General features: G+C 34.2%; 2 protein-coding genes across 2 annotated transcripts in view; one reads left to right on the forward strand and one right to left on the reverse strand.

The window, feature by feature from the left end:
• LOC148272731 (trafficking protein particle complex subunit 12) overlaps positions 1 to 565 on the reverse strand; it is an 18,914-nt gene extending 18,349 nt beyond the window's left edge. Inside the window, 1 exon segment of the mRNA XM_088239637.1 lies at positions 406 to 565. Coding sequence (XP_088095763.1) covers positions 406 to 565 — 160 coding nt within the window.
• On the forward strand, positions 425 to 23,019 carry Vps35 (Vacuolar protein sorting 35). The gene is made up of 19 exons (XM_088239636.1): positions 425 to 732; positions 1,030 to 1,223; positions 1,458 to 1,535; positions 2,847 to 2,967; positions 4,226 to 4,419; positions 6,020 to 6,148; positions 7,497 to 7,582; positions 7,693 to 7,885; positions 8,578 to 8,706; positions 8,875 to 8,988; positions 10,150 to 10,298; positions 10,628 to 10,835; positions 11,296 to 11,405; positions 13,006 to 13,174; positions 14,555 to 14,652; positions 17,331 to 17,509; positions 18,150 to 18,286; positions 19,803 to 19,970; positions 22,430 to 23,019. The coding sequence occupies exons 3-19, from the start codon at positions 1,461 to 1,463 to the stop codon at positions 22,583 to 22,585; spliced, it is 2,415 nt and encodes an 804-aa protein (XP_088095762.1). The 5' UTR covers positions 425 to 732; positions 1,030 to 1,223; positions 1,458 to 1,460; the 3' UTR covers positions 22,586 to 23,019.
• The last annotated feature ends 1,430 nt before the right edge of the window (positions 23,020 to 24,449 follow it).

A 24,449-nucleotide genomic window follows, 5' to 3' on the forward strand; every position in this document is an offset into this window, starting at 1 on the left:
TTAATAACAACACCTTAGAAACACGTATATTGATTAAAATAATATAAACTCACTCTTATTTTTCATACAGTTATAAAAGTTATTTAAAATATTTATATAGGTACCAACATAATAATATTCATAAAGATTATCGCTGTCAAAAAAACAAAACATTCTTCGGCGCAAAAAATGAATGACAGACACATCTAGTTCTAAATTCAAAATACCAGAAAAATCATTATTTTCAAAATCTAGAAAGTACTTCATAGAAGAGTAGGCATCTACCTATTTACCATCCAAATATATTCCTACTTTAGACTAGAAGCCTAATAATACCTACAAACATTCAGAAGAAGTTAATAACTGTCATCACCGCATAATGTAAGATTATGTAAGAAACGCAATTATTCAGTGCATTATAACAACCTTCCGCCAAGACTCCGATATTAGCCAGTGTGTTGTTGATTGGAGTTATGGGCACGTCTCGTCTGTCTGTTATTTCATCGAAGAACGCAGCGGACGAAGATATATTTGTATCTCCGAAATAGTTGCTCAGTGACGGTCTGGATTCATTGTTTTCATTCATCGTAATGTAAATGTCACTTGACAATTGACCCGAAACATTAGATGCCAATTGAACTACGACCTCAGAAAAACATATATTTAATTTATTGCAGCCTCAGATGAGCACGGACCACAGGCCTGACGGTCACTCGTAACTATTGTATTTTGATAAAACCTCAAAGATATCGTGTAAGCTATGGAATAAATTATTAGTCACAATAAAATATGGTGAAATGAACAATATTTGACAGCTTGACAGGTGGTAAAATTTGCTTTCATTGAGCTGTCAAACTTTGTTTCTGTTGTAGAGAGTGTTGCTATCTAAAATTTAATTGGATTCTTTGAAAATTTATTAAATATCAATTAGGATCTTGGTGAGTAAACAAAAAACTTAATTATTAAATATAAACAATTATAATGTATTAATTTCATGGCTATAACAATAAATTGTCTTGTAAAATAACATTTTTAAAATTATTTTTTTAGTATCTACCCGCAAAAAACAGAGCTGTTTATATAATTCACAAAATACCATAAATGCACAAATTTATTTCGCTTTTATCGAGTTGTCAAAAACTGTTACCGGAGCGAGCGTCGTGCAGCCTACATTTATTTGTTTTAGAAATATCCGCCTTATCAGCGAATTATTGTTGCGGTAAAAAAATACTACACGTTTCAAGGTAATTTTGCAGACTTGTTAAAACAACATTGACTTATTTTTTTCCGCGGCTTAACTCATAACAGCGTAGCACTTTCTGTCATCTAGCGGATAACACGATCAACGATGACTACTTTATTTGGGGATTGGCTCGCCGTCAGTTTGTGATAATGACTTTAATTACTAATTATTTGGCATATCAAACTGTATTTAGTCGACATTTTATCAATTTATTTGTGTTTTACGTGTATTTCAGCCAATGACGAATCAATCATCACCTATGGAGGAGCAAGAAAAACTGCTCGACGAGTCTCTCAGTGTCGTCAAAGTTCAGGTATCATTTGATTGTTCATAATTTCAAACGAATGTGTCATTTATTATTATATGTATTTGTAATTTGATCATTTGTGTAATGTGACAGGTCCAATGTTTACGCCATACTGTCAACAGAGCAATTTCAATATTTGAACAAGATTCCTGTTGGATCACAATAAAACCAATATTGAAAAATTGCAAAATTTGTTGTGTTTTCATATCGGTGTTCTAGTTTCTAATATCTATATTATCATATTATTGGGCAATTTTTACTGTCACTAATTATCACTTCTGTTCTTCAATTTTTTCATTTAAATTTATAAAATAAATATAAGATCTTCAAATAATTTAACTTGCGTACAACCTAGGACTAAGTGAGCAGGAAAGAATAGACGCCTTCGAGATGTGGTGTTGGCGTCGAATGCTGAGAATACCATGGACAGCCAGAAGAACAAATGTCTCCATACTGGAGGAACTCAACATAAAAGTTCGCTTATCGGCCATATGCTGCCAATGTATGCTGCAGTTTTTCGGACACATAGCTAGACGTGACCCAGAAAATCTGGAGAAAATAATCACGGGCAATGTGCCAGGATGAAGAAACAGAGGCAGAGCTGCAGCTCGATGGATCGACTAGGTGAAAACAACCTCACGGGCGACCCTATATGGAGCTGTGGAGAGGGCGCAGTGCCGTGAAGAGTGGAGACGCTTCGTCAATGGAATGGCTGGTGAGAGTTCCAATGATCACGACCCTCAGAACTTAGGAACGACAGAGAAGAAAGGACGAACAGAAAAAGAAGCAGTTTCGTGTATACAGCAATAAATTTGATGACCTAAAAAATATACAAAACACTAAACAATATACAAAGTACTTAAAAAACACCTAAATAAAACAATTCTTACAGCCCGTGTGACGAGTGATATGTGATGTTAATTTGTCGACTTTTTATTAAAACTATTGTGTCAGAAGATATTATATCCCCTCATACCATCACTTTTGCTGATCGGGAATATTTCGTACAAATAAAATATGTACAGTAATGTAAAATGTAAAGTTAAAAATGATGTACTTTTTCATTTTGTCATTGACATTGTGTAGTTTAACAGATATAAATAATCTATCAAATTATTTTCGTCGGCCTTGTGGTGAAGTGAGTCTCGGGTTCTAATGGTTGATGTGAAATATTTATTTAAAAAACGGTGTTTTAACCCTGGTTAAAATGGTGTATAGTCCCTCGACTGGCACCTGAAGCGTAAGACTGATCATCTTTCCATTATTTATTTATTCACTCTTTTTTTTCCTAAGTAACGGCGCATGTTTATTTTCCAGGCACTCCAGATGAAAAGATGTTTGGACAAATCAAAGCTTACAGAGGCACTGAAACACGCCTCTACAATGCTCGGCGAGCTAAGGACATCGATGCTCTCTCCCAAAAGCTACTATGAGCTATGTATCCTTTACCAATTTTCATTCCATTATTCTCTATGGTTTATTTACTTACAAATACATAGTAAAGAATTAATATATTGGGTTTTTCTACTGACATTTCTTGGTGGAACTGCATTTTTAATTATAATTATAAAAATGTGAAAAAGCAGAGTGAAGTGGTCGCTAAACATCAACGCTTCCGTTCTATGAAACATAGCGATAGGGCTTCTCTATAGCTTGGCGCATTATTACTCTGAGGGTAAACTGCTTTATATTCATTAACTTTTCATTTGTAATATTAATCTAATATTTACAGTCTACATTATCTCATGGGTTAAACAACCTGTAAAGTAATGAGGAAGTTCAGTGCTATGAGGAATTGGATCTAAAAAATGTTTTCTGAGCATTTAATTGTACTTTAAAATTTCTCTAAAATGTGAAAAAATTCATAAAAAGGAACTACTTTAAATGACATTACAAGTTCTTCTAAATCAACCAATGATATAGTGTTGTGATAGATTTCCGATTTCCGGGAAGCCAACCCACCAATCAGGACAACTCAACCAAAGAGAACTAGTGACATCATGGCCGAAGTAATAAAATTCCAAAACTGAAAAAATATCAGTGATTATAATACAATATTTAACCTTTCCCTTACTGTCCTAAATACACCCGCGCGTTACGGTGCTGTAACACTACACATTAAAAAAATAAGAAGCTTAAAGAGGGAAAAATTGTTTTTTTTTTTTTTAATTAACCATAAATTAATTCAAAGGTGATAATATTTCAAATCTAACTGCTGAAAACATGAAAAAACCATTGGGTATCGCTAACGACTCGGGCGAAACGTGCACCAGCGGCAACTTCCCGAGAGCTACTAAGTAGATATATAGTACTGGACGACATGACTGACTGAGAGTATACTTTAGATGATATTTGTAATTTATCCTCGATTTACGATAAAATTCTTTTTTTTATGCCTAATAAGTACTTATTATTTAATAACAAATTATTTCAGTCGATACGTAAATGTGTAATGGAGTAATACTGAAAATCTAAACCCAATATTTATAAAGATATTATAGTTATTAGACACAATGTGTACTAGCTACACATCACCGGAGAGAGAGGGAGGGTTAAAATATATTATTTTGTTGTCTTCGTTTTATAGTCTACTCAAAAATAAATAAAATAATGCTGAGCTCCTCATTCTGACTACAATAGTGAAATAAATAACTTTGTCAATATTTCCATGCATTTTCCTTAGTGGCATTAAACAGACATGGCCATAACCGACGAGTTACGCCACTTGGAGTTGTACCTTCTGGAGGAATTTCAGAAAGGCCGGAGAGTAGCGGACCTCTATGAGCTTGTTCAGCACGCGGGGAACATTGTGCCTCGGCTATACCTTCTCATCACTGTAGGCCTTGTTTATATTAAGACAAATAACAGTCTAAAGAGGGACTTACTCAAGGTGGGTTTCTGCTCTCTTGTGATTCAAATACTTTTATTCTTATGGATATTTTTTCACATGGATCAGAAAACTAAACAAGAATTCTGAATAGATTTCTAAGAAAAAATAAAAAAACTAGTTTTTTAAATAATTAAATGTAATTAAATACCACCAATAGCTTTTAATTAATTAAGTAACGCAGACCAGAAACTGATCTCTTTTTAAAATTTCTAAATGTTCCACTAAATCTTTTCAAAATTCATTTGTAAATCGAACCTGCAATATGTGTAATCAGAAATTAAATTGTATTGATATTAATAACATATCTTTAACTTCCTTTAAAAGTGAAATTTCCAAAAATATTCAAGTTATGATGTTGCGCCTTGAATCCGCAGCCTATATTATGCAGGTTATGTGCAGTTCTGTATGTAGGCACATTATAAATGTACACTGTATGGTCAACTATAGTTGTATTATATATTATAATGTGCAACCGTGTGACCAATATTCAAAAGTAGATATATTTCGAATAATATGTATTACATTAACATTTACATTTCTAGTAATACTATAGGTTTTGTATGATTAGTTATTTTATGTTATGTATAATTTTTATGTGACAACATTTACAATAACAATATTATGTGGAAGCCTCTAATTTGACTTTATGATATGTATTTATGGTATAATTGTATCTTATAAATTTATAAATGTCTGTTGGCTTTCCAATGAAATAAAATAAAATAAAATAATTGTCATGAATTTATTGTCATACAAAATTAGTTAACATTTTTGATAAACCAACAGTAAAGTTCAGTTCAGTTTTTTCAGGAAATAACTACAGTACAGTTCCGATCCGAACTAATTGGGACCGGACTTTGTTCATATTAGCTGATTGTTCGGATTAGCCGAAATAACCGTGATAACGCGGTTGGAAGCGAAAGAATGAGTCTCTTGTATTATAATAGTTGCATATATTATGTAAATAGTACAGAATACAATTTTTTAACTAATGTTTTAGCCTAAGTTTTTACATTGTTTTGCTAGCCTAATTATGCTGTTAAACCTAAGTATTAAATAAAAAAAGTGTACTGTATTTAATAAATATTTGATTTGTTTTTTAATTGATTTGACAACATGCACTTATTAAGAAATGCGTATTTTTGTCACATTAAAAAACTAATTATTTCGTTCCGGGGCATGTTCGGATTAACCGGACGTTCGAATTACGCGTGTTTGGATTAGCGAGACTACTGTAATTCTATTTTATGATCTTTCAACATTACAAAAATAAAAATTATTGTCATTGGAAAAAAAAAAAGTTAATGCTATTCATCTCGCATTAGAGGACGAAAAGTTTTAACATATTAATAAATCAATTTAATAATATCTAGAGCCACCGTAGTTTACCTCTTGCATACATATATATGGAAGTATTGTAAATATTTTACTTTATTTTTTTAACCGTTAAGTTTATTTCTGTATATTACACATAATTTTTTCATACAAAATAAATACCATGGTTGTTAAAAAGTGTAATTTTAGAATGAAACAAGTATTCTTTTAATATATCATCATTATATTACCTGGTCTATAGTTAAAATGATTATTACTCTTCCAGGATCTGGTCGAGATGTGTCGGGGAGTCCAGCACCCGCTCCGAGGACTGTTTCTGAGGAACTACCTGCTGCAGTGCACCAGGAATGTCCTCCCTGATGTCACAGAGGCTGAAAATGATGCCGAAGGAACTGTAAGGATTTACAACATTCAACCGAACCGGGTCGTGGTCCAGTGGCTAGTGTCTCGGATTCACAGATCAGAGGGCAAACCCCACTCTGCCACAACTTGATTTCCATTTTATATTTTATAGTGAGTTATTTACAACTCGTTGTAAATGGCTTCCAAATTGAAATATATAGATAAATCATAAGAACACAAATATTTCTTTATTAAAAAAAAAAAAATCTAAAGTAAATTATCAAACCGCATAATGATCTCCTTTTCTGCAAATTTAAACCCTTTTTTGTTTCATTCATTATCATCATTCTCATTTCTGGATCCTGTGGTGCATAGGGCACTGCACTGTTAAACTGAATGCATTGTATTTTGGTAATCTGTTACATGAAAGTAAAGTGATCAGTCTTACGTTTCAGGCGCCAGTCCAGGAACAATTAAATATCGCAGTTTGAACAATCTTTCAAATCAATATTTCCTGTCAGCCCTGCCTGGTAACGCGCCAATCACTAAACAACTAGGCAGACTTATCTCCACTCGATTTCCTTATTCAGGATTTTTACCTGAGAGCAAGCAACTGTTGCGTCAAAAATACTCGTCCGAGGTTTTGGTTCTATTTCACACCCAGAACAAATTTTTCTATTTTTCTTTATTAGCAAATCATCCTATGAATGATGATTTCTGCCATCCATGTATTTGTGTAGACTGGGATTTTTAAAAGATCCAAGTAGGAATACACGCAGAACTATATTCTTCATCTGCCTGAACACAGAGATGTTTCATTAAGTGTAATAATCTGGAAGGGTTTACAAACTATTTAAATATGTAATTATAAACATGTTTTATTGAGGATGCAACATAGTTATTTTCGCAATGCAAAAATTTAAAGTTTGTTAGTAATATAATAAATATTCCTTATACTATGAATTATATTCGAAAATGTAAATTTTAAATTTAAAGATATTTAAAAATATAATTATCAGTCACTTTTAAATTTTGTCAGAGAGATAAATATGAGATAATAATTATTATTACCGCTGAACATCGCGTCATCTTTTAAATTTTTCAATTCACATTTGAAACATTTTGACTTAATCCTTTATTTCACTATCTTTTCTTCATGTTTGGGGTTACGGGGGACTAATTGCTGCGTAAGTAAGAGGCCCGGAACACCAAATAAAAGATAATACTAGAAGAAATCGTACAAAGAATGGACCTTTTGCATTATTCGTGTGGAATAGAAGCGTCAGACGGGCATCTGATTGAAAGAATAATAATCACTATTTTCAAACTGCGTTCAGGATTTTTGCAAAACTAAAACAGATTTTTATTAATTTGATTGGATAATTTGTTTATTTTTTTAGATAAAGGATGCCATTGATTTTGTGCTGATGAACTTTGCTGAAATGAACAAACTGTGGGTACGAATGCAACATCAAGGACACTCCAGGTGTTTCTCTATTTTATAATATAGATTAGAGTTGAATTTTTTATTTCGCTTTCAATTTAAATAAAAAGGTGTTGAAAATATTCATAGGCTAACCAGAAGACTTTTTACAGAGATAAAGAGAGGCGGGAGCGAGAGAGAGAGGAACTCCGTATATTGGTCGGGACCAATCTGGTCAGGCTGTCACAACTGGAGAGTGCCGGCCTTCCGCAGTACAAGAAGCTGATACTTCCCGGTATTCTGGAGCAGGCTGTGTCGTGTCGAGACGCCATCGCACAGGAGTACCTCATGGAGTGCATAATCCAGGTACGCACGTTGTGAAGCAAGGGGTAGGTGTTGGCCGTGTCTCGCCGCCGTCGTCGCTCTCGGGGTCGCACATTCCGAAAGTTGTGATGCCTTGAATTTCTCTCAAGCCTGCTGTCACTGCGTAGGTCAATAATAATAATATCAATAAATTGCGATGTTTAAAACACAACAATAGAAATATTTAAAGTTATAAAAAAGATGGTTTAAAAAGTTCTCATAAAAGTGTGAAACAATTTTGCAGCTATGTATATGACAGTTGTTTTTAGTGATGCCATAGAAAAAAAAGTGATACCGTATAAATAAAACTTCCCAACATTTAGGGGAAAAAATATTTTACGTTATTTTATGCAAATTCAAAATTTAATTTTTGTTATTTTTTTTTACACATAAAATAATTTTAACACGCTGTTTTTAAATCAAATAAAAAAACATATTGCATAATATTTTTTGAAAAAATACAAAATATAAAAATATTTTTAGTGAAATCATTGGAAATAGTCAAAAAAATACTGATAATCCCCAACAATCACGTTTTTTTTTTCTGGAAGTATATGTACACCGTAGCAAATTAATTTTATTTTCATGTAATTTCTACTTCTTCCATACATTTTTCATTTCCTCTCGCTCCCCTGAAAAACGTAAAAAGGGTTACTGTAATTGAAATAAAAATGACATTATGTGATCAATATTAGGTGTTTCCCGATGAGTTCCATCTCGCAACCCTTCAACCGTTCCTCAAGTCTTGTGCCGAGCTGCAACCCGGAGTCAACATCAAGAATATCATCATCGCTCTCATCGATAGGTTGGCCGTTTTCAGTCAGGTAAAATAAAATTTATTAATTTAGCTGTTTTATTTATGCCCAACCCGTACTTTCACATCTGAAGAATATCATCAGTGCTCTCATTGATAGATTGGCTGCCTTCTATCCGATCATTTTACATCACATTATTTTGTTAAGTCTGTTATCTTTTTTTATGCATTATTTCAGAGAAACGAGGGTAACATAACTATGGTCGTAGTTAATGATGAAGGGTCAGAAACTGGCACATCAGACGTACAACTGTTTGATGTGTTCTCGGATCAAGTTGCTTCTATTACACAGGTAATGAATTATCTATTTTAATAGATTGAGTTTTTCTACTGACATTTCTTGGTGGAACTGCATTTTAATTATAATAATAAAAATACGTAAATATAATAAAACTATAAACATATTTTTATTATTATAATTATGTATTTTACCTTTAATATTTAAAAAGCCATTATTGTGAACGAGTTTATCACTAATCAAAGATGGACGCCTACTTCATTCGTCGTCGTGCACATTATCATAACATTCATTTAAATGCTACAGCAGTTCCCAGCAGGCTGCAAAATTTTAGGCAATTTTTTGCAAAGATAAAACCCAAAATAATTATTTTAAAGTACATATGTCAAAAAAGAGTCATAAAAAATTAACCAAATAAATACACTATCTGCCATTTCTCAGAAAAACCGCAATCAATTTTTTTGCAAAATGTCAGGTTGTCACTTGCCACATACATTCACATTCTTCATCATTATATATTTCATACATTATATCTTCATACATAGTATCCATCATACATTTATGTTCTCCTTCCATTTTGAGTCTGTAGAAGAAAACAAGATTTTAAAAATAATATCATTAGATATTACCAAAAATAATATCATAGATCGACAACAGACTATGTTTGACAGACTCAGGGGGGGTATAAAATCCTGTATTATCAACGCGTTTTAAACGTGAAACTTATCTCTCATTTGAACCAATGTCATGTCAATAATTTGAATAATTCCTCGTGTCCTAGTATTTCATCGAGCTTCTAACGGAAGCCTCCGATTGTTCGAAATCTAAAATCTTTCGGAATACCTAACCTCGTCACGTAAAACGCGTAAAGATGCACACTATTTTTGTATGGCCGGCCCTTTGAGCACAGAAATGGAGAGCGCGTTAATGCGTTTATGGCACATAACCACTTAAGAGAATGAGTTACATACCCCTTATCTTACAGCGGCAGAATTTTCAATTTTATTAGGCATTTCAAACGAGCACCATGAAGCATACACAACAGTCGACTAACTCATAACGGCGTCAACTCCTCAATAGGTCGAGTGTTACACGTGCACAAAACTGCAATGGCAAGAAATATAATACTAGCAGCACATTTTGGATATACCACGTATATAGTTTTCCTTTTAGGGTAGGTGAACATAAATGAATGGTGCTAGTTTTTGTCCACAGAGCAGGCAAGATATGCCCCCTGAAGACATGGTGTCTCTACAGGTGGCCCTACTTGGGCTCGCACACAAGTGTTACCCCTCACGAGAAGATTATATTGACAAGGTTCTGCAAAACACTATCGCCATCTTTAATAAACTACAAATCACCAAGTAGGTACCCTATTTTAAATACCATTCAAATTACGTATTCCAGGCTACATAGAAAACTGGAAAAATTATTTCAATAGCCGACATGTAGATTTATTTTATTTTATTAATCGCAAATAGATTTATTTACATAATAAAATAAATAAAACAACTTTGTTTTTAACCACTTTTTTTTTCTACTGACCGGTTTCAAAGCTATACAAGCTTCTTTATCAAGGTATACTTAAGTAATGAATTCTATCAATATTATGCTTAGTATGGGACTATTAAATCAAGTCTCTTTGTCTTATACGGATGGGAACCGTAGATGTGACTGTGATTTATGATTTCAGAGTGGACTACAACACAAATGTTTGCAAGGAGCTAACACGGTTACTGAAGCTTCCCGTGGACCACTACGCCGACATCCTCACGGTGATTCGTCTCAAGGAGTACGCCAACCTGCTGCAGTACCTCGACTACTGCGGACGTAAGGCCCTCGCCGTGTACCTGCTGACTAGCGTACTGGACAATGGCACCCTCATCACCACGCAGGACCAGGTAAGGTCTATCCTCTGTATTAGGTTTTTATTCACTCCTGACGTCACTGCGACCCGAGCAGATATATTGTGACAGGTCCCCGTATGTCGGTTCTCACCCTCCAAGCCTAGGTCTTCGAGAGGATAAGCTGCGGGAGACTGGTTCGATGAATAGATTAGAATATAGTTTTTCTGTCACTCTCGCTGATGCCTTAGTGGTGGGGGTCAGTGCTATGCAAGCTCCTGACGTCATTTATTTTTTGAAATATATGTGCATTTTGTACTTAAATTATTAATATTGTAATCCCACAGCAAGCACAAGAGGTTGCTTCTTTTTTGGTGCGGTATTTCGTTTCGTTTTTTGTTACTGTACTTTCACTTTATTATGTATTTCTTTTTGTTAACATGTTGTAACCTTTTATTATATTAAATAAAAAGATTAAAAAAATAGTAAAAAAAATTATTACATTTTCTTTCTTCAGGTCAGCGCAGTTCTGAGCATGTTGTCCTGCCTGGTGTCCGACCAACCAGACCAACCCGCTGCTCCTCAGGACGCCGAAGACTTCCTAGAAGAACAAGGATTATTAGCCAGGTACTGTTCAGTTTAGTATAAAACATAATTTTTCGATACTATTCCTGGCCGATTACCTTAAAGGGCTAATTCAGTCATGGTGGGAAACCGCGTTTAGTATTTACATTCTTCTTCTTTTCCACATCCGCTTCTAAATGCCTTCCGGAGACCCTATTGCTAGCCAGCATTCTCACCTCCTCCCACGTCAATCCCGCGTCCCTTAGCTCCGCACAATAAAGCCGAAAGATCGTCATCACAATTTTCTAGGACGGCCAGAGTCCGCAGGTATGACGAAGAGACAGCTTGGGCAAGAAAATTTCTGGGGCATCCGCAGCATCCAGGTCATGGTTTTACAAAGTTCAGGAATACATAGAATATTTTGAGTCCTAAAAACCTTTGCCCGAGTTTTAAGTTAAGATATTATTTATCATCATCATTATTCCATGTCAGCTCCCTAGTTGAAGCATACGGTGTCCACAAACACCCTCCAGGCTACCAGCTATAAAAGTTTAATTATTGTTACTATTATTGATCAATATGGCACACCGGACGTCCCTGATTTAACGAGACTGATAAGTATCAAAGTACTAAATAGATGAACATTATTCCAGTCTACGTTTGGACCGATTAACGTGTCTTTTTCGGCAAAATCATAAGCTTTGCCATGGGCATATTTATAGTTTTTAAAATCTACAATCTGTTACGTACAAATAAAATCGCATTTGATGAGAATGCACTCATAAAAATGGAAGGATGTTGTTTTTTTGTTTATAAAAAAAGTTCATTTTTGAATGTTTACAAAAAACATTTGCTTTTTATGGATCCAAATCAGATTCTTTTTTGCATAGCATCGGGGAGGCATCTTCAAGACAGTGACAGAAAAACAATGTTCAAATACCCATTTACCAAAATTCTCTGACAACGTATATCTAATTTTAACTAAATACAATAATTGATATCAAACTTTCGATTGTGTTCATTTAATATATATACGAGTAAGTACTCAAATTTAGCAATAGCAAAGCATTGCCGGGTCCAGCTTGTCTATCTATAAATCATTATGTAATTCGATACTTAAAAACAATATATATATTTCTATTTATTTAATACATATTTACGAAACTTGACTTGTTATATTTATTTATTTATTCATATTTTTGCTTACAATTTATAATTAATAATAAAAATAATGTGACCTCACTGGGGTTTCCCGCGCCGAGGACACTTAACAATATACTTTTTTTTAAATTACATTTGAGAATAATCAAAGAAGACTAACTTGAAAAAACGAAGATAATTAACAAATATTCAGACAGTTTTAAAAACAAGGTATTTATGTACATCTATATCATTTATATTACAAAACACACAATGAAAATAACAAAAACCTAACATAAGCTATACACTTGTGCAGCAGTTTATTTAATATTGGTATGGGCGAATAAGAAACGCTTGAATTGTAATTTTGTACCTGTAAAAGTCATGTAAAAGCGCTCTAGGCGCATATAATAAATAAATATGTTGTAGTTTTGCTGACATTAACATTAGCATTGTGAATATCCACAAATACATGCTGTAAGATCAAATGTTTTTAAAAAAAATTACTGCACTAATTTACCAGGTTAATTCACCACTTCAAGTCGGACTCTCCCGACCAGCAATATCTCATCTTGAAGAGTGCAAAGAAGCTGCTGTCCGAAGGGGGTCCCCGGAGACTGCCCCACACCGTTCCTCCCATACTGTTCCAGGCGTACAAGTTAGCCTACACCTACAAACAACTAGCTAAAGAGGTAACACATGTTTATAATAATCACATGTAATGTTGACTAACTGAAGAAAACATATAAAATTAAATTAATATCATATTGATTTATTTGGGATACTTTATTTCATTTTTGTGAATGTCTATATATTGACAAAAGAAATACAACAAAACAGATGAAAAAAATCCCAAAATTACGTCTCCCTGATTTGCATTTTCCCACAAGTCCAGTTTTTGTATTTTTTAGTACCTTTAAACCCCGTTTTACATTTTTTTATGTCAGCAATTAATGTCAGAGAAAGTTGCAATTCGCACTGAAAACTGACAGCTCAAGAGTCTGGAGTTACATGGTATCTAGTCTATTTATTTATTATTTATTTATTCATATTTTTTCGCTTACAAACTATAATTAATAATAAAAATAATGTGACCTCACTGGGGTTTCCCGTGCCGAGGACACTTAACAATTTAGTTTTTTTTTTATTACATTTGAGAATAAACAAAGAAGACTCACTTAAAAAACAAACATAATTAACAAATATTCAGACAGTTTTAAAAACAAGGTATTTATATACATCTATATTATTTATATTAAAAAACACACAATGAAAACAACAAAAACCTAACATAAGCCATACAGTTGTGGAGCAGTTGATTCAGCATTGGTATGGGCGAATGAGACAATCCATTTTACTTCTACCTAGCTCCACTATCCATTTTTTTATAGCCCTTTTAAACATTTTCTCATTACTAATTGCTTTAATAGATAGTGGAAGTAGGTTATAGATTTTAATTGAATAATACTCAAAATTATTATCATTATATCTGTGGCTTGGATTATGAGAGTAATGATTTAGCAATTTTGTGGTGTTATAATGAACTCTTTGACGATTTCGAAAACAAATACTAATAAAAAACATTATCACGCATGTATGTGTGTATAAAATAGTTCAATATAATAAGTTTTTTAATTGACATCGGCCCTCTACAAAATGGTGGCAAGAAAAATATGGAATCTGACATTGACCATTTTAGATCCAAGCCACAGATATATCAGCTTGTTGGTAAATTGAATCAATAGACAAAACTTAGAAATCATCAGACAGTTGTTTATTGTGTTTTACGGACATTTATTGCCGCCTTTGTTTTAGTAGTAATTTTAAAGGCGGTTTATTGTGTTTATCGGACATTAATCATTACGAAAATGATATTAAATAACTTTTTTAATAAAAATGATTTACTGAATTTACATTTACATTTTTTTGTCGGCTTCTTGAAAAATGTGATTGAAGGGTTTTAATCTATGTTATATGTCTCACCAGTCACAATGGAATGCCCCAATGTAAAAATATGTTTTTTTTTCCTTTTTTGTTTAAAATATGAATTTTGATGTTACATTATTTTTTAGGATGAAATGTGGGAGAAGAAGTGTATGCAAATATTCCAGTTCTGTCACGCTACCATTACGCAACTCGTCAAGGCAGAAATGGCTGAACTTCCCCTTAGGTAAATATGTCGATTGTCTTATATTATCGTCATAGAGTTTTATTGCTCTTTGCTTGAGAGATGGCTGGTGGAATTTTGAAGTAAATATTGCAATCTTCTTATGTCATAATTTATTTACTTTACTTATGTCATAATTGCAAGGAGTGCAAAGAATTTATACTAGACGTGGGTAAGACCCTGTCACCGAGAGGATACGTGTCACTTGATCTGCATCACCAAAGTGACCGTATCTTTTAAGTGGTTCAATTGAACGAATGTGTCTTTTGCTCATTCGGCTCATTTAGGTCATCATATCTCCGCATCTTTCGCATCATCGTATCATTTGTGTCTCCATATCTTTCGTGTCTCTAGTTCGTTTCGTTCTTTCGTTCGCTTGAGCTAAATGCGTACGAGCGATGAATAAAACAAATAATTCTAAACCTTTGGCTGATTTGTCAGCATGATTTTCTTTATAGATTTGATAATATTGTTCTTTCACAAAATTATATCACAAACCTGTAGAAAACAGATAAATTATTTTATTTACAAAAAAAATATATATATTATATATTATAGAAGGTTAAATTTCATGCTAGTTTTATTTATTTTTTATTTACTTTTACAATTAATTTTTTAAATCCCTTAGAGGGTTAACATTTTTAAAAATTAGTTTTTTATTTTTATAACGTGTGTAGTTATAATATATATTGTTGGATGCTCGATACCTTCGACCTCGGGACTGTAAACAAGGCCTGCCCTCTCGCGATACGCGTGTTCGAAGAAAACAGGGGACGTTTGATTTTGGCTAAACTAATTGACGTTATGGTTTTGAGTGTCAATCCTGGAATTAATGAAAGGAGTAAGGACTTACGGTTTCCTCCCTTTGGCACTGGTCCAGAAAGACACCGTTATCGTTTGCACTGGTCACTGCACGTTTTTGTATGTTGGTGATTCGAAAATCGGTACGGTTTTCGTTGTTGTTCGCGGTACGGTTTTTTCGTTGTGTTGTCACGCGTTGCTTTCTTGACTCGCCGTCAGGGAGAAGTAGGTACATTGGGATTCAAAACAAGGACCACCGGAATCAAAGGAAGGAATGGCTTGACACTTGAATACAAGAAAATGAATCCGAAACATATATATTATAAAATAAACTATAGCAAATAAAAAAAAATATACATAAATAAAAAAAAATTAAAAACATTAGTCGGCCTCTAGCACAAAATGGATAACTGACCTAATAAGTTATTCCACAATTAGGTTGTTATTTTTTACATTGTTTCATTTGTAATTATTTTTTAATGTTATATCGTCCGATTGGACTGTTATTCTGAAATTGATATATTTTAATCACTATTTATTTTAAGTTACTTTATATTTTTTTAATGTAAATTATTATGGTTTAACACGGGCACAGCCTAAAAAGCCATTATTAGGTTAGTGAATATGAATGTTTTTATAATGAATTGATAAACAAATTAATTAATTAATTTGTTTCTGTAATTATTTATACTGAACACAAAAATATATAACTCGAGTGAACAAACTAACCTCTTTTTCACTAAGAGGGCATTAATGAAATACGAATACCTAATGTTTTCATCTCAATGTAAATAATAATTCATAAAATAGCATTTTTATCGCGACATTTCATAATTAGTGTCAATTAAATTTCAAGTGCGACACAGCGCGGGAGAAGAACAAAGCAGCCAGTTTAGGCATTTAGGTACCTACCATAGATATAGAGTGTATATGTAGGTACCTAATCTACCTACTTACAACAGAGATAAGGACACAATCTCGTTCAATGAATGAACGAAATGAGCTAGAGGTCCATAAGACACGAAGATATTAAAGATCCAAATGACACAAAGAGCCAAATGACACAAAGAGCCAAATAACACAAAGAGCCATTTAGTTCGCGAACTAACTGACCGAGATAAAGAAACATGTCTCTAGTTCAATGTTTCTGACCTTGTCAGTATGACAGGGTCGTTCGCGAACTACACACCTCTAATGTATACAGTCGCTAATTAACTTTTATCTTTTTAACTCCTGTAAAAATAATCTATTTTTTTATTTATTTAACTTCTTGGCTCTTTATTGGCCAGCTTATTTTACTATTACAATAAGGAACTTCAGCCGTACGGGAAATTTGATACAAAAAATATTTTCTTATTACATTAGAGCATTAAATTATGTATACAGCAAAGTTTCTTGAAAATATTTTAGTAACAAAAAAATATTTTATTAAAAACGAAGTACTTTGAATGTCACTAGTTCAAATGAATCAACCATCGATAAGAGATTTGTGGAAGATTTTCCGTTTACTTACCATCAACGGATCAACCGGCAGAAATGATCGAGAAGAACGAAACGGAATCTGAGACGTCACACACACGGTAATTTCAGAAATACAAAACTTTAAAAAATCATAGCGCTGGTAATACAATAAATTGCTACACAGTGTGTAAAGTGGCCACTTAAACCAAACAACCGCAGGTCATCAGCCCTGTTAATGCCTAGACTTCCATACTCCTTTTCTTAAAGATTCTCAATCTCTGTTGTAATATGTCAATTAAAAAATATATACATTTTTACATTTTTAACATTTTAATTATTTTTAAAATTTATTTTTAGTTACTAAAATCCCACCAAGTCGCTAAAATGTGTTGATAAATATTTATGATTGCATTTTGTAGATTATTCCTGCAAGGTGCCTTGGCCATCGGTCTCATCCAGTTCGAGAACTACGAGACGATAGCGTACGAGTTCCTCTCGCAGGCCTTCTCCTTGTACGAAGATGAGATATCGGACTCCAAGGCCCAGCTGTCGGCCATCACACTAATAGTCTCAACATTTGAGCAGATGTACTGCTTTGGTAAACATACTCTATCTAAATAAAAATCATATTTAAACCGCTAACTTTGTGATTTTCCATGTTGAATAATATAACTACGTATTTACTTAGTGATTAATGATTTTACACAAAGTAAGAACGTAGTTATATTACACCTCTATCTCTTCAATATCAGTGATGTTTTTTGTATGTAGGTATTCGGGATATTCCTTGATAAAACTCTACAGTTTATACATTTGTTTACGGTACAAAATAGTTAGGTGAAAAAACAAAAACCATCAAAAAGTTGGCCTCAGACGTCAGAGAAGATATGGAATCCACATATTGCACGTACTAAAAAGTAAAATAACGTTTCTAAAAATTGTGATTTTTTATTCAGTATTTTGTTTTTACACCCTTCTCAATGCCGATGTAACATATATTTAGATTTCTTTAAAAAATGCTTTTACATTTTTAAATAAAATCTTGATTGTATTAAAAAAAATTGTTGAAATCGATGAGCTCAACAGACATCAAAGTTTGGTAGCAAATTTCATGCACAGGTTTACCCTTTTTGAACCTTATGTAGCGTAAAAACTTCCGCCGAACTCTTTCCGAGCTAAAAGAGTTGCATTTGTACGAGGGGTTCCAGACTGACGATGCTGATATTATGATTATTTAGGTGAGGAGAACGCAGAGCCCATCAGGACTCAATGTGCCCTCGCGGCCAGTAAATTGCTCAAGAAGCCGGACCAGTGTCGAGGAGTTACGGCCTGCGCACATCTCTTCTGGAGTGGAAAGAACATTAACAGGGAAGAGGTTAGTAAAACATTATTATTATTATTAATAATACACTAGCAGCTATGAAGCTGATGCGTGTATATCAAGTGTACACGGTTATTAAACATTATACATTGCTGTGTGCGTCTAGTTAACATTCACTGAACTAGCACCGATCACTTTCTCTGGAAGGCCATTCCATTTCTCCACGACTCGGTTTGTCAGGAAGTTCTTCCCGGGGTTGGATGCGAAGGAGGCAGCGTTTAATTTCAATGAATGACCTCTGAGATGGCGGTTTTTATCCATAGTGAAAACAAAAACTTGTAAAAACAATTATACCTCAAATTCATTCATTAGACGTACCGGTAGAAATTATAACGGACTCAGTATTGATGTAGACATTTTTAACTGCACGTTGCATTTATACAGAAAATTTCTTCATGGGGTCGATTATTTGGGATAGTTGCTGAATGTGCTATGTATATGTGCCGCATGTAATGTATATGTTTGTGTATGTTTTACATGTGCGTTCATGTGTGTGTGCGTGGATGGCTCTGAGTGTGCATTCGGTATTTTTATTTATTTTAATTTATTACCTCCATGCAAAATGCAAATGTTAACAATTATTCTTTTCTCACTTGAAATTATTATTACTATTTTTTTTTTGTCACATTTAATGTTTATATCTTTTGCATAATTTATTTAATTGATCTATTTATGTTAAAAAATTGTTGTTTTTAATACTTATTATGTATGACTGTATGTTTTCTGAATAGAAGAAAATAAATAAATGATGAATTTTGATTTCAACTTGGGTACATTATTTTGCTCAGGTAAGATTTTGAACGTTTCAATCAAGTCTATATTATATAATCAAGTCTAAATTTAATAAAAACATATTTATTTATGTTTTTTTTTTAAAGAAGTTTCATGATCATCATCCCCTTTCTGCATCCAGCTGTGTTTAAGGCACTGAATTGGTATTCTAAATACAGCTTAGTTCTAAATTTGTTGAAACAGAGAGGGAAAACATTTTGTGAAGTGAATATGGAAGTCTTGGCATTTACAGGGCTTATGGCCTGTCATCGGCTGGTTTAAGTGACCACTTACACACCGTGTAACATTCACCATTCTGCCTATGTTTGAACATCCACATTTTCTCAATCTGTTGACTTTTGTGAAGTAAAAGAGTTGAAACTTTTATCATGCGGGTGAGATTGATCCGGCTGAACCAATTCACCTACTAGGCAACGCCTGAAAACAATTTTACCAGTTAGTCAATTCAACAATGTTTTGAGTATGTCCAAATGTTTGCAGACTGGCTGGATTTCATCCGTAGGGAGTTATTTTGATCTGACTTTGTTTAAAAATATATGTTTTAATAAAATTTCTTTTCCCTCTTTAATATAATAATTTACACTCTGTCCCTTACAGCATTTCAAATTTCTGCTGACAAAATAATCACATTCGTCGTGAATTTGCATAATTTATACTTGCATTTGATTAGAATGATTAATCATTAGCTCAAAACATATTTGTCTTGAATTTTGTATAGATGCGCGATGGAAAGCGAGTTTTGGAGTGCCTTAACAAGGGGGCCCGTATAGCATCACAGTGCATGGATCCCACGGTTCAAGTACAGCTACTGGTGGAACTTCTCAATCATTACGTGTACTTCTTCGAGAAGAGCAACTCCCACATCACCATGGCCGTACTAAACAAGGTAATGTTGTCAAACTGAAGTGTATATAACCAACTCCATCTTCCTTGTAATAACCAAGTTCGACTGTAATTAATAGCTCTACTTACATATTTACAGTTAACATCAAATATATACATACATATATATTTAAATATTGATAAAGCGCCCCCAACCCGTTTCCAACAGCGATGAGACCACACCATGTGTAGCTCTCACTATGAGGAATTCCAGCCCAACCCAGAATTAAATTTTAAAAATGTTTTCGTGTACACGTGCATATTTAAAAATTTTGGAGTAGGATGAAATATCTCAAAAACTCATGCAAAAATAAATAAAAAATGTTTAAAATCGTAAATAATGACGTCACTCCTTATATCTACGTGTAGTATTTCCGGTTTCTGCTTTAAAGCCCCCGCACCTTATAAGGAACGTTTTGACCATAGAAAAAAAAGAGTATAATTTGTGATTGGTGATTTGGCGGCGAATAATTCGATTACGATCTACGACCCGAAATCCGGCCAATAATACTTTGTTGACATTTCAACCAGAGATTATGTCAACTTTCTAGGTTTTTCTAAATTGAAACGTTCGTAAAAATAACCATAACATAGAAATGAGCAAATTACGATCAACTTAATGAAGTAATCAAAGCAATATTCCATAGATTCTTGTCAGTTTTGTTATAGGCTGGAGAAATAGAACTTACCGCGGTCAGTGAAAGTAAGAACGCCAACCGTTTCATGACGTCACTACTGAAAAGTGACACACTGATTACAGTCATTTGGCGCGGTATTTGATGAATGTAACTTTAAAAATCATATCTTTGTAAATAACGTACAAAAAAAATAAATATATATATTTTTGCTTAGTTAAATAGTACGCTAATAGAAAAAAAATTAATTAGAAAACAGTGGAATTCCTCATTGTAGTACTACAGTGTGTTTAAGTGAGTGACACACACACTTTTCACTGTATGGACAATACAAACAAACGTGTGACATCGGCCGCACTCGCACAGATTATACATACTAGTTGAAAGATTGTGGCCTTCATCCAGTGTGGCATATGAAGATAGCTTCGAGGTGTGAATTCAGAGTACCGACCGAATTATTTTGTTTTGTGTGATAATAATGAACAATATAATTAATATTATTATCTTAGGCATGTTTCACATTTTTGTAAAATGTTTCCCTCGGCACGGGACACCCCAGTGAGGGAACATTATTCTGTATAAAAAAATAATACAAACAATGTAAAAGTATAAATAAATAAATATGACAATTAATATTGAAGAAGGCGATTCGATAGCTAATTTTACAGTTACATCGTAAATTAAGATTTGTGTACACCGAAATGTTGGAAAATCAATTTAATTAAAATACCTAGAAAATTTTTAGTAATGAAATAATATCATCATGAAATGGCAAAAACACAAACATTAGATTTCAACATAAAATTATAATTGTCTAACGGTACCTAGATGTTATGGTGGTATCACCGATTACCACGATTAACACATCGCAATAACTTCATTCAACACGCTCGTACACTAGCTAACTTCACACGATACGATACAATAGAGATGCCACTAATGCTGATTTAGCCGAATACCGAATATTCGGCTAAAAGATGTGTGCATTTTGCGCGTGACAGGTTACGACCTGTCTCATTGCAGTGCGTGCAGGGGCGAGTAGATCATGTCGCAACACGCGTTAGTTATTCATTATTACATTGTGTTACTAATAGTCTTTATTAGTAATAATTATTAGTAATTATTAATTATTTGTTCATTGTACATCATGGCAATATTGAAAAAAAAATCGTCTATTTGAGAATATAATAAACTGGCTGTGTGTTTGCTGTGTAACAACAAGATCTCGCGAGGTATTATTCATGAGGAATGGCATGATCCTTTGCTACCAACAAATGCTGAAAAAAATGTTTTTATTAATCACTGATAGATTTTAAGTATTAACCCAATAATTTGTGATTTAAATAGATACATTTTTAGTAATATGTGTGTTTTTTTCCATGATTTGGTGTGGTATCTCTACAATAAAACACCCGCTAGGGGGGGTCGCTAGTTAGCAAGATTAGTACCGCACACTGAAGCTAACTTCACACAGTACATTCCACCCTCTGGTAGCACTGATAACTGTTTGTAGTGCTAATGTGTGTGGTGATGTTCGTGTGCACGCGTTTGTCTACCATGCGAGAGGCTCGGGTTCGATTCCTGACATAGTTTACATGAAATATTTATTTTAAAGGGTGTTTTTACACTAGAATATTTCGTAGTCCCTGGACTGGTACCTGAAGCGTAAGATTGATCGTCTTACCCTTATGTAACAAAAATGATCAAAGTACACTGCGATTGGTGTAACAATGCAGTGCCCTATTGCACCATTAGGTGCGGAAAGGGAATGATGATAATGAATTACATGTTGATCTTTTGTTGAGATTTTATACTTCTGTTTATCCAGGTGATTTCCAAAATTCGCGAAGAGTTGCCAAACCTGGAGCAGTCCGAAGAAACAGAACTTGTGAACGTCCACTTCAACAACACATTGGAACACCTCAGGAACGGGATGGAGTCTGCCGAATCTGACGGCATCTCATACGCCGATCTGGTCCTTTGAAACACCTCCTAACACCCGTCCGTGCCCCGTCTGGACAATGTAATCCTTCGCAATAATTAGTCACTCTCTGGGGCCTATTGCATCGTACGGTGAACTTCATGTGTATAATTAATTAACCGCGTGGATTAATGACAGCGCAAACAAAATAAATGATGTATTTTAACCGCTCAAATGCCAAACTAGCGGGATACACCAACTGCCGAGCATTTTTCAAACGCGCACTGATTTTTGCGATCATAAATTTTTATGTGAAAATAAAACATAATTGTTGATGAATTGCAATCCTCGGTTGGCCTCTATATAAACTGTATATTTACGTGCTTTTAACTCTGCAATAACATCTATATAAGATAACACGACATTCCTAGAGTGACAACTAACATTTTGTACTTTTTCTTAGAAAAAACAAATAAAACAAAGACTGCATCACAAAACTGTGCATTTTTTTTCAGTAAAATCCATTTTAGGATATACAGGCTATCAATAAAGTAGTAAAACAGTACGGTATTTATACAAATACAGGATAAAATGGGCACCCTTTTTAGTCTATGGTGTTTATTTTTAAACCAATCTATGAAAAAGAATAGTAATTTTGCTATCTACCATATTTCGTATTATACAGGGTCTATTTTAAAGATATTGTGCATTTTCTGGGAAAAATAGATTTATTGATCGGACCTGTACATATGCTTCAAATTATTCAAAATACTCTCCCCCTGCATCAATACACTTGCGGAGACGTGTCTGCCATGTCTTGAAGGCAACCTAAAAGTCCTCGATGGGAATGTCTCTCAGGAACATTGTAACATGCTTTTGGATGTTTTCCACGGCCTCCCAATGCTTTTCTTTCAGCTTTCTCTTCAGTCGGGGAAACAGAAAAAAGTCACACGGAGCCAAGCCGGGACTGTAAGGGGGCTGGGGACAGGAAGTTGGTAATGATGAAAGACCAATGGCTGGGAGCTTTCTCATGGTGGAGCTTGACTATGTCTTTGATGTCAGCCCTCACGTTTCAATTTCTTGAGCACCTCCAAGTAAAAGGCAGAGCTGATAGTTTCTCTCGACGGTACAAACTCGAAATGGACGATTCCTCGGGCATCAAATAATACAATGAACATTGTTTTGATTGCTAGACTTGCTAATTTGCGCTTTCTCAGGGCGGGGGGGTGATTTTGTGTGCCACTCGTTGCTCTGCCTTTTCGATCTGGGTCGTACTCGAACATCCAGGATTCTTCTCCAGTTACGACAGAGTTGAGAAAGTCCAGCTCATTTTGAATCAAATCCAAGAGTTCGTGCCTCCACGAAACTCGAAGTTGCTTCTGATCTTTCGTCACAAGCTTCGCGCAGACCTTGCGTATGTGCAGATCATCGGTCACTATCCCATGTACTGCAAATGTGGACATGTATAGGGTGTCAGCAATTTGCTGGATGCTCAATCGACGGTCGGAACGCACACGACCCACGTTTTCATCGGTTCTGGCCTTTGTTGGGCGTCCAGAACGGGGTTCGTCGGCGACCTCCCAGCCCTTCTTGAACCTCCTGTGCCACCTCCCGGCCTGTGACCTGAAATGCAGTTGTCCTTAAAGGCCTCTTGAAGCATCTGCAATGTTTCGGTTGCATTCTTTCCAAGGTTCACGCTAAACTTGATGGCGTATCGCTGTTCAAGCAAACGCTCCTATGTATTCCTAAAACAACCTGAAAAAATACTAATGCTTATCGTCATCTTTCTGAAAAAAACACTTATATCACTAAATTGAAAAATCGCGATCCGTTGAATGGGGAAATTGCAATGAACGTCAATGGCATTGTTTGATGACTGGTATTAATTTGTTTATTCAAAAAGGACATGAAGTCAACAACAATAACA

The sequence above is a fragment of the Micrasema longulum genome, unplaced genomic scaffold, assembly GCF_059751315.1.
Source record: "Micrasema longulum isolate JH-2025_06_02 unplaced genomic scaffold, ASM5975131v1 h1tg002208l, whole genome shotgun sequence".
Taxonomy (NCBI): Eukaryota; Metazoa; Arthropoda; class Insecta; order Trichoptera; family Brachycentridae; genus Micrasema; species Micrasema longulum.

Bases quoted from the DNA above. Each gene is read 5' to 3' on its own strand.
- Vps35 (XM_088239636.1), top strand. From the start codon at position 1,461: ATGACGAATCAATCATCACCTATGGAGGAGCAAGAAAAACTGCTCGAC. The intron at 4,420-6,019 runs GTGGGTTTCTGC...TTACTCTTCCAG, and splicing joins TAAAGAGGGACTTACTCAAG to GATCTGGTCGAGATGTGTCG. The intron at 8,707-8,874 runs GTAAAATAAAAT...GCATTATTTCAG, and splicing joins GGTTGGCCGTTTTCAGTCAG to AGAAACGAGGGTAACATAAC.